Source organism: Sinocyclocheilus rhinocerous, unplaced genomic scaffold (assembly GCF_001515625.1).
Source record: "Sinocyclocheilus rhinocerous isolate Xijiao unplaced genomic scaffold, SAMN03320098_v1.1 scaffold1735, whole genome shotgun sequence".
In the NCBI taxonomy this organism is placed as follows: domain Eukaryota; kingdom Metazoa; phylum Chordata; class Actinopteri; order Cypriniformes; family Cyprinidae; genus Sinocyclocheilus; species Sinocyclocheilus rhinocerous.
Genome location: NW_015642868.1, coordinates 812468 through 823079, shown reverse-complemented (window position 1 = coordinate 823079; position 10612 = coordinate 812468). Strand labels below are relative to the sequence as shown.

The following is a 10612-nucleotide window of genomic DNA, read 5'->3' as shown; positions in this document are numbered from 1 at the left end:
TTTTCATTTCTGGGTGAACTATTGCTTTAAATGTCAGATTGGGGTGAAAACCTGTTCCATCTAAGGTCAGATTTGAACGGAGATAAATAATGTAAACTTGTACGCATTTTAAACTATAGTCAGGAGGTGCTATCTAAATATATATATATATATATATATAAAAAGGGATGGTGCCAAAGTGCTCAAGACATTTATTTCAAAAAGCAGCACTTCATTTACTAGCAGTAACCACCTGATAAGAATAAACATATTGGAAATCATCTCACTACTATATTGAGCGGTGTTGTATGTACTGTATATATTTGTTGCTTTATATTTTGCTTCTTCAACATGCAGGACCAGGAGTGTCATCTTCCAGGAGTGGCTTGTGAAGTTCTGGATCCTCCACCGACTGCAAAACCACAAACAAACATGAACACACAGAGCAGCTCTCTCAAACTCTCTCACGATCACAGTGGATTTGACTGATTGATTGTTGTAATAGTGCTGATGATACAGTACCTTTACATCTTCATCCTTCTTGCACAAAGCTTTCCCAGTCAAAACACAGAAACTGATGGTCACACAGAGCTGAAGGACCGACAGCGCTATCATCATGATATCTAGCCCTCCGAGGATCATCTAGAGGTGGGTAAAGATCACAGTGTCATTTGAGGAAAGTAATGGTCGATAAGGCCTATATGAAATACAGTACAAACATCCACTGTAATTCAATCTGAAACAATATAATTCAAGAACCCTCGCCGTTTTTGATTCAGAGTAATACTGCTCTGGTTGAATGAATGAATGAATGAATGATGCATTTATATAGCACTTTATTGTGTATTGTTGTACACACAAAACGCTTTTACAATCATGTGTGGGGGTCTCTCCTCAACCACTACCAGTGTGCAGCATCCACTTGGATGATGCGACGGCAGCCACAGGACACGCCAGAGCTAGCTCTCACCACACACCAGCTACAGGTGGAGAGGAGAGAGAGTCAAGCATCCACTTGGATGATGCGACGGCAGCCACAGGACAAAGGCGCCAGAGCTCTCACCACACACCAGCTACAGGTGGAGAGGAGAGAGAGTCATAGAGCCAATCAAGTGGTTGGGGATTATTAGGAGGCCATGATTGACAAAGTCCAGGGGGACAATTTGGCCAGGACACAGGGGTTACACCCCTACTCTTTAAGAGAAGTGCCATGGGATTTTTAATGACCACAAAGAGTCAGGACCTCGGTTTAACGTCTCATCCGAAAGACGGTGCTTTTTGACAGTATAGTGTCCACTAGCACCTCTTCCAGCAGCAACCTAGTTTTCCCAGGAGGTCTCCCATCCAGGTACTGACCAGACTCAACCCTGCTTAGCTTCAGTGGGCAACCAGTCTTGGGCTGCAGGGTGATATGGCTGTGATTGAATTATGAATTATATAATCCTATAGTTACTTATTTTTATAATATATGACCTCCTAACTTCAAGTACTTTTACAAAAGATTAGATTCATGCAATACCTTCGAATTACCAATAGCTTGTGAAACCACAAACTAAAATAGCTTCCCCAACTTTGGTCATTTGATCCTACACAATCTAATAAATAAAACGAAAAATTAAACATTACCTTATTGAGATACTTGTACTTCACACAGATCTCGGTTCTCCTCGTCTGTTCAGGGGAAGGTGTTACAGCATAGCTATTAGACGAGTAATAACTGGTGTCACAATATAGACCATTTCCAGTTGCCAGGTCCACTGAATACAGCACAGCAGCTGTGATTGCCAGTGCAGCACTGACTACATTCAGAATCACTGTGATGACCAGCTGTACAACACAAACAATATAAACTGGTGATGCTCAGCATAACTTCCAAAAACACTGATAAGTTTATTATGGCTTTGATAGACAACTTACTAGGAAAGGACTGGGAAACTTAGCTGCAAGAACAGTCACAATTCCAATTACAAGGACCTAAAAAAACATTAAAAACCTCTGAGTGTCCAAACACAGTCATTGAAATGAAAAGTGTAAATTAGGTTTTCTGACTCATCAGATCTTCGTTATGCTAAACAAAATCATCAAAATGCATTGGATCCATCACAACTGATGACATAAACACTAGCAAATCAAATTCCATTAAAATACATAAAAAGTCCTAAACGCTACCTGCCCCAAAAAATTAAAAGCAATATATGGGTCAATAACACAACACTAATTAAGATCTATGTTCTTTATAAATAAAATTCATTTTGATGCTTTTGTGCAACTTGCTCAGGTAGTGTAAAAAAACGTTCTTATTAAAAACTTATCAAACCATTATACTAATAAAACATTATTTTTAAAGAAGCTCTTGCTTTCAAATATTGTTAATATCTGGTGAAGAAATGTTCACTACTAATATGCGTGTGTATATATTACTCTCTCTTTTTTTTTTTTGAAAATGATTAAGATGCGTACACTCACATGTAAGGTGTAAGGAAAGTGTTTTAGGCATTTTTTTGAGTAATTAAATTAACCAATATGAATATAAACATGGAAATTTGCACATGCATTTTACAGTAGATTTCTCCCTTCTCATCCTCTCAAATTTGTTACTGATAAATTTAATATATAGACTCACTCATTACACATTTAATGGTTTATAAAAATAAAAATAAGCAGAATAAGACAAATTCTTACCACTCCACCGATCCAGAAAACAACCCCAGATTCTGTAATGTTATTCCATATCCTAGAGCTTTTAAGCAAAATCCCAAACACAATATTGATGACTCCAACTATTATCTGCATAGTCTACGGCATAAAAAAAAAAAACAAGATTTTTGTTCACACCTTACAAATGAAAAAGCAACTTAAAATGACAGAAGTCTTGTAATGAAAGTCTTGTATTAAAAAGACAGTTGTTTAATTCACCCCAAGAGCAGTGTGGATGTTCGTCAGCTTCTTTTTCATATTCTGAGACACAGAACACACCGGACTGCAGCAGAGAAAACTCAAAACCTGACACAGTACGGGCCATTTGCTCTTCGGGTCTGAGGCGATGGTGATGACCGTCAAACCCTCACCTTGAGACACTGTCAGAGACATGCTGCAGACTTCAGCCTTTTAACAGATGATGAAGACCAAACGTCCTGTGTAAAGACAAGTAAATTACCATTCTAGTGCATCACAACTGGTATAAATACATCAAGATTTCAAATCAAGCTTTAGAGAAGAAACAAAAAAGCTTGTTCACTAAAAGCCTTGACACTGCTATTGCCTTATAAGCAGTGTTGGGGGTAACGCATTACAAGTAACACAAGTTACGTAATCAGATTACTTTTTTCAAGTAACTAGTAAAGTAACGCATTACTTTTTAACTTACAAGAGAATATCTGAGTTACTTTTTCAAATAAGTAAAGCAAGTTACTTTTTTTTTCCATTTTATTGATTGACAGCTCTCCTGTCCCCATGCTGAGAGAAATCAAATGTTGTTAAGGTAGTTCTAAAATAAATATGAATATGCATTAATTCATCTCACTTAAATTACGTAAAAAAAATATTATGCAAGTTTACTTTCCCTTCAGCCTGAGGCTTATTCATTTAACTTTTGGTGTGAAAAGGCTTTTATATTTGCCAAAAATAGAACTTTTTTATTTTAAAAACAAACAAGCAAGCCCTGTCCAGATTTTAAAAGTAACGCAAAGGTAACGTAATGCATTACTTTCCATAAAAAGTAACTACGTACCGTGATTAGTTACTTTTTTATGGAGTAACGCAATATTGTAATGCATTATTTTTAAAAGTAACTTTCCCCAACACTGCTTATAAGGACAATAAGATACAGATCAATTAACAAATAATGACATAGCGGGCATGTAGTAAGCCTTTAAGGATAAAGAGCCACAATGCTATTTACTGACACTGAAACTATATTCAGTTGCAACATTAAAAGCACATGTGACAACCTGCTAGAGACAAGAAGAATTTGGGCAATGCAATGAATTCAAATGTGACAATTTGGCCTAAAGCTAATCTTAATAGAATTCTTTCTCAAACATTCTAGAATAACTTTGATAATTGACAGGGTATGGATGGCGGAAGTTTACCTTTCGACCAAAGTAGAAAGAAAACGAAACATCTAATTCCTGTGACGCTGAATTTATATTTTTGCAGTATTACATATTTCAGAAAGCTCTTAATAAGAAACAACTCAGACTTACCCTGTTAGTAACAGTCCAGAGTGCAGTCACTAGATTTCAGGAAAATGTCAAAACTTTAGGAGCAGAGAAAAGAACGATCAGTTCTGATAAGCTACAGGCCCAAAACAGCGACGTCAGTTCGTTCTTTTTTGATTCGGATATTTTCAAAGAATCTTCTGAAAGAATCATTTATGTATCAGACTGAATCGTTTCGAGCGGTTCTCACAAAAGTGACTCACTGAACCACAGCCTCCTTCACACAGTCTGCCTAATAACAACGAATTCCTACATATTACCTTTAATACAAACAAAAACCTTTTCAGCCAAGAGATATACATTAATTTTAGCACTGTGAATACAAATTATACAATGCTGGATGTCACGGACATTGTGTGACGCATTGCGCGATGACGCAAAGGAATCACTGAATCGATTTTGTGAACCGGTTCTTTACAATGAACTGTTTATAAAAAAACAACAACAAAAAAAACTTTTCCCGTAATAAGGCGGAGCTGTTTTTCTGACATTGTTAAACAGAAATTCTTCTTGCTTAAACAGAAGTGGTCATTAAATGCACAATATCGGCAACACCAAACCTTACACCTGAAACTAATAATAATATTTAAAAAAATAGCACATAAGGTTTTATATGAATTTCAAACGATCTTTAGACACCCTTAGTCTGCTTTTGAGTACTTTAGCTCAAGCTTTTTTGTGGCAGCATTGGCACTTTCATTTATTAAGCATTTTAATTTATTAAGCATTTATCTGGTGGCTCTGTTCTGCTTTTACAAATTTTTTGACAGCAGCTGACTTGTATGCGATACACATAGATATGTATTTTATACATATCTATGGTGATACAAGCTACCTGGTGGTGAAATCATGCAAACGTTTCAGACATAATTTATATCCCTTAATTTTTGTATATATTTTTTATCATTTTATTTTATTTTATTTTTTGGTCCTTGTCTTAATTTAGGTTAAATACAAAAGTAGGAAAGTTAATTGATTTTCATGTCCCTTAAAAAACGGGAAAAAGTAAATAGCTTTAATAGGAAAAAAAAACAAAAATTGAACTATAACTGAAATAAAAATAAATTAAATCTTATTAGTAGTAGGCCTATAAAAACACTCAAATAAAATATATATATATATTTAATGTATTTATATATATGTACATGTATATATATGTGTGCGGCTGTACATACACATATGTAGTTGTTTTTTGGTGTTTGGCTTAGTGTTATGCTAGAATCATTATTATACTCATACCTTTTTTTCTTTTAATATTTTTGAATTGTTTTTAGCTTTATTTTTTTTTTTTATTTAAATTTTTTAGTTTTGAAATGTTTTTGTATGCATTTTTCATTTTTTTTTTAATTTTTTTTTTTTTTTTAAAGTTTTATTACCAGCATATCAAACTAATTGAGAAAAACAAACAATAAATTAATACAGGATTGATCAAAATTGGAAAAAATTTATTTAAAGTCTATTGAATGAATATTAACCAAATTTATATTTTAAATTCAGGATTACTAATAATAATATCTAAAAAAAGAGCACATAAGGTTTTATATGAATTTCAAACGATCTTTAGACACCCTTAGTCTGCTTTTGAGTACTTTAGCTCAAGCTTTTTTGTGGCAGCATTGACACTTTCATTTATTAAGCATTTTAATTTATTAAGCATTTATCTGGTGGCTCTGTTCTGATTTTACACATTTTTTGACAGCAGCTGACTTGTATGCGATACACATAGATATGTATTTTATACATATCTATGGTGATACAAGCTACCTGGTGGTGAAATCATGCAAACGTTTCAGACATAATTTATATCCCTTAATTTTTGTATATATTTTTTATCATTTTATTTTATTTTATTTTTTGGTCCTTGTCTTAATTTAGGTTAAATACAAAAGTAGGAAAGTTAATTGATTTTCATGTCCCTTAAAAAACGGGAAAAAGTAAATAGCTTTAATAGGAAAAAAAAACAAAAATTGAACTATAACTGAAATAAAAATAAATTAAATCTTATTAGTAGTAGGCCTATAAAAACACTCAAATAAAGCAAATTCAAAATATTAATAGAAATAAAAGCGTCTGCTAAATGACTAAAAGTAAAAGTAAAGTAAACTAAAAGTAATATTAAGTATAATAGTAAATAAATAATAAAAATAAAAAAGTCTATTCTACACAGTGTGTCTGAAGATGTATAGTGTAAAAAAAAAAAAAAATCAGGAAAGCCAGTGATGCCAGTTAAGTAATTTATTTAAAGGAAAAGGCAAGAATAAAAATGTAGCTTGATGATTAGATGGTATAACATCATTTAAAAATGAGAGACAAGCAAAACGAATAACTGTGATATTTTATGTTTATCTTATTGTCTAGCATGCAGGACCAGCAGTGGTGTCTTTTATATCATAAACATGAACAGAGCATCTCAAGAAGCTCAGGTCAGTAGCACATCATGCTTGATTTTCAAATAACTAAAATTAAAAAAATATATATAAAAAACAGAATTAGTCAGTTCAGCATATTAATTTGATAATTACAGTCTGAGCAAAACGAATAACTGTGATATTTTATGTTTATCTTATTGTCTAGCATGCAGGACCAGCAGTGGTGTCTTTTATATCATAAACATGAACAGAGCATCTCAAGAAGCTCAGGTCAGTAGCACATCATGCTTGATTTTCAAATAACTAAAATTAAAAAAATATATAAAAAACAGAATTAGTCAGCTCAGCATATTAATTTGATAATTACAGTCTGAAACATCTACTAATTGAATTCAGTGACCTTTTTAATCAAATCCAAGCCTGGAAAGTCCATGGCTATCACCCCAAAACAAGGCTTGGGATTGGTTTTCTTTGATTCATTATCGAGATGTTTATACAGCCAAGGGTTGATTTGCTTTGCCAAGCTTTTGGGGTTTATGTCTAGACTCAATCTAGGTATGCCTGTGCCACTTGAATAGTTCAAAACAACACAATCAGCTCTATACTGTTCATATGTAGTGTCATTCAGATGCTTAATAATTGTTTCTTTTTTTTTTTCAACATTAGTCACTATATAGTCATTATGTTTATCAGTTTCATATAGATGGATACCCAGCCGAATGGCATTTTTCTGAACAAATACAATCTTTCCTCTTACTTGACCAATGTTTGGTATTGTTTCTTCAGTCCAGCATTCAGGGTAATTTTTAGCCATATTTTCAACTAAAAGTGGAACTTTGTTCTTTAAAAAAAGAACAGGCTTAACTCTGACCAACACTGTTTCAGATTTATATTTAGATAAAAATGTCTTAATTGTCTCGAGAGCATTTTTTAAAGTTGCATATTGGTAAACTGGTCCATGCATAATTAGCAAATTTTTCCCAAGTGGAAATACTCTGAAGTCAAAGAAGCGTATCCCGGCCTTTAGCTGATCCTCTAGAGACCAAGCCTGACATTTTGCTATGAATCCTCCATGAAGGGCCAAGCTCTCATGGGTACCAGGAAGAGTGATGTCAGAAATTAACTTTTCATCATCCAGAGTTTCCATCCAGCCAATTGTATAGTTTGCAGGGAGATGGAGTGTTTCCTCATCATTAAAGACTTGTTGCTGAATACTGCTGTGCAGTCTGTGGAACAGAATCAGAATATCAGGTCAACAGAAATGTATTGCTTGAATGCACTGTAAGTTGCTTTGGATAAATGTCAAATGAATAAATGCAAAGGGAAATAACTTCATCTAAAAGTATTCAGGCTACTATTAAATACACGTCAGGGAAGAAAACAGGCAGAAATTCTGACATTAGTCAGAATTAGTCATTCATTGCACAATGATATTTTCTGTGCAGTCCTAATACTTTTTACAACATTTCCTCTACGCAGGGAAGTGTGCACATAGAGTGAGCCTCAGCTGTGCAGGGGCAGGTATAAGGACATCATAATATCATCACCCTGCCCAAAAGAACTCACAAAATATTGAAAGCACAAGGACACAGATGAGAAATGTTACAAAAATAGCTTTATATTAAATTCTTTATTCAGCTCTTGATCAGTATTCAATATAAATATAAATAAATAACATTCCATTTGTTGTAGTTTTCTTTCTTAATGAACCAAACCCCAATAACCTACCCAATTTAGCATATAAAAATACAATAATTCAGTATTTTATACTCACAGCAGCATCAAGACACAGAGAATTTTTCCAGGAACTCCTATCTTCTTCATTGCCTGAGGTTAGCACAAAATAAAACAATACATTAGTACAAAACTGCATTTACAACGAGCTGTAAATACAGTACAGAGGCAACACGAGAATCGCATGAAACAATGGTCAAATGTTATTTATTTATTTAGTTAGTTAGTTACATTTTTGACAGCTAAAATGAAAAGAATAAAAATAATTACAAATAATAATAATAAAATAAAAATAAAGAATTAGATTGTTCAAGCCATTTCAAGACTTTCTATGGCTTTAAATTACAACAACAACATCAAAAAGATAAAATACCTCACAATTCTTGATGGACACCCAGAAACAAGTGTTGATCACAGCAGTGTATTTCCATTTTTCACATTGTTCTTTTAATTATATATATAATCAGAGTTAAGTTGCTCTTATGGTTGCGTCACCATGTTGTTGGTTTAATGTTTTACAGGTTTTTCTCAGATGCTTTGGTACATTTCTCAGATCAAAGTGACTTCAACTTCCATACCATCTCTTGTGCACATCATATAAGCAATTTCTCTTTTTTTTAAACAAATTGCCAGTGCCTTTGTCCTCTGTCTCCTATGTTATCAATTGCTTATATCATGTTGATCAAAATATTCTTCTGGTTCTGTGTTGAATAGCCTGTAGTAAATATGAGATGAAAACCTAATTTGTATGCCACTAAAAAAGGAAAATAGAAAAGGCCTGCATTCATGTATTGTCTGGAAAATAATTATTTTATTTTTATACTAATATAGTTTTTAGCATTTATTTTTGTATTTTTAGTTGTAATTTTATTTTATTTTTTTAATAATTGTGTGTGCTTTTGTCATTTTTATTCGTTTTTGCTCTTTTTAAATATTACTCTTTTAAGTTTAATTTATTTTTATTTAATGACAAAGTAAAATTTCAAATTATAGTTATTTTATTTTATTTTACTTTTTTTAATTAAAAGAAATGTTTTTGATAGTTTCAGTTAACGATTATAACCCTGGTTTTGAACAGTTCACTTAATTACAGATAAAGCTTACCCTATCCTCCGTCTGCGTGTCTCTTATAGAATGTGTCCGGTGTATCAGCGCTGGTTTCCCCTTCCTGCTGCTCGTCGAGATGCTTGAGCGCTCTTCTCTCACATTAAAGTAAGCACCCCTTCTTATAGTCTGTGGAGGTGCTGACACACACTTGCTTTCACACATAATATCTATATTTATACATGTTATTTCTGCCTGCGTCAGTTGATTTCCTGTTTGCATTAATGCAATACTAACACAATTTTCTTTATTTTTTATTGCACATTTTATCTAAATACACTGAACAAAATTATAAACTCAACACTTTTGTTTTTGCCCCCATTTTTCATGAGCTGAACTCAAAGATCTAAGACTTTTTCTATGTACACAAAAGGCCTATTTCTCTCAAATATTGTTCACAAATCTGTCTAAATCTGTGTTAGTGAGCACTTCTCCTTTGCCAAGACAATCCATCCACCTCACAGGTGTGGCATAATCAAGATGCTGATTAGACAGCATGATCATTGCACAGGTGTGCCTTAGGCTGGCCACAATAAAAGGCCACACAATAAAAGGCAGTTTTATCACACAGCACAATGCCACAGATGTCACAAGTTTTGAGGGAGCGTGCAATTGGCATACTGACTGCAGGAATGTCCACCAGAGCTGTTGCCCATGAATTGAATGTTCATTTCTCTACCATAAGCCGTCTCCAAAGGCGTTTCAGAGAATTTGGCAGTACATCCAACCGGCCTCACAACCGCAGACCACGTGTAACCACACCAGCCCAGGACCTCCACATCCAGCATCTTCACCTCCAAGATCGTCTGAGACCAGCCACCCGGACAGCTGCTGCAACAATCGGTTTGCATAACCAAAGAATTTCTGCACAAACTGTCAGAAACCGTCTCAGGGAAGCTCATCTGCATGCTCGTCGTCCTCATCGGGGTCTCGACCTGACTGCAGTTCGTCGTCGTAACCGACTTGAGTGGGCAAATGCTCACATTCGATGGCGTCTGGCACTTTGGAGAGGTGTTCTCTTCACGGATGAATCCCGGTTTTCACTGTACAGGGCAGATGGCAGACAGCGTGTATGGCGTCGTGTGGGTGAGCGGTTTGCTGATGTCAACGTTGTGGATCGAGTGGCCCATGGTGGCGGTGGGGTTATGGTATGGGCAGGCGTATGTTATGGACAACGAACACAGGTGCATTTTATTGATGGCATTT

General features: G+C 34.4%; 2 protein-coding genes across 3 annotated transcripts; both read right to left on the bottom strand.

Annotated features, from left to right (window-relative positions):
• LOC107756903 (uncharacterized) lies at positions 1 to 4338 on the bottom strand. 2 transcript variants are annotated; one of them, XM_016574229.1, is made up of 7 exons: positions 4185 to 4338; positions 2896 to 3113; positions 2662 to 2775; positions 1897 to 1953; positions 1606 to 1806; positions 502 to 621; positions 1 to 391 (listed from the first exon to the last, which is right to left on the bottom strand). In XM_016574229.1, the coding sequence occupies exons 2-7, from the start codon at positions 3067 to 3069 to the stop codon at positions 326 to 328; spliced, it is 732 nt and encodes a 243-aa protein (XP_016429715.1). In that variant the 5' UTR covers positions 3070 to 3113; positions 4185 to 4338; the 3' UTR covers positions 1 to 325. The 2 variants fall into 2 exon arrangements, with proteins under 2 accessions (XP_016429715.1, XP_016429716.1); XM_016574230.1 differs by lacking the exon at positions 4185 to 4338 and adding an exon at positions 4071 to 4156.
• Positions 4339 to 6947: 2609 nt separating this feature from the next.
• Positions 6948 to 8392, bottom strand: LOC107756887 (1-phosphatidylinositol phosphodiesterase-like). Its single transcript, XM_016574206.1, has 2 exons — positions 8343 to 8392; positions 6948 to 7794 (listed from the first exon to the last, which is right to left on the bottom strand). Exons 1-2 carry the CDS (start codon positions 8390 to 8392, stop codon positions 6951 to 6953), a joined length of 894 nt encoding a protein of 297 aa, XP_016429692.1. The 3' UTR covers positions 6948 to 6950.
• Positions 8393 to 10612: the final 2220 nt, after the last annotated feature.

Coding starts and splice junctions, on each gene's coding strand:
- LOC107756887 (XM_016574206.1), bottom strand. CDS start 8,392: ATGAAGAAGATAGGAGTTCCTGGAAAAATTCTCTGTGTCTTGATGCTG. Junction 7,795..8,342: donor CTCTGTGTCTTGATGCTGCT/GTGAGTATAAAA, acceptor TCTGTTCCACAG/ACTGCACAGCAGTATTCAGC.
- LOC107756903 (XM_016574229.1), bottom strand. CDS start 3,069: ATGTCTCTGACAGTGTCTCAAGGTGAGGGTTTGACGGTCATCACCATC. Junction 1,954..2,661: donor TTTTCTGGATCGGTGGAGTG/GTAAGAATTTGT, acceptor ATGTTTTTTTAG/GTCCTTGTAATTGGAATTGT. Junction 392..501: donor AGAAGGATGAAGATGTAAAG/GTACTGTATCAT, acceptor GTGGTTTTGCAG/TCGGTGGAGGATCCAGAACT.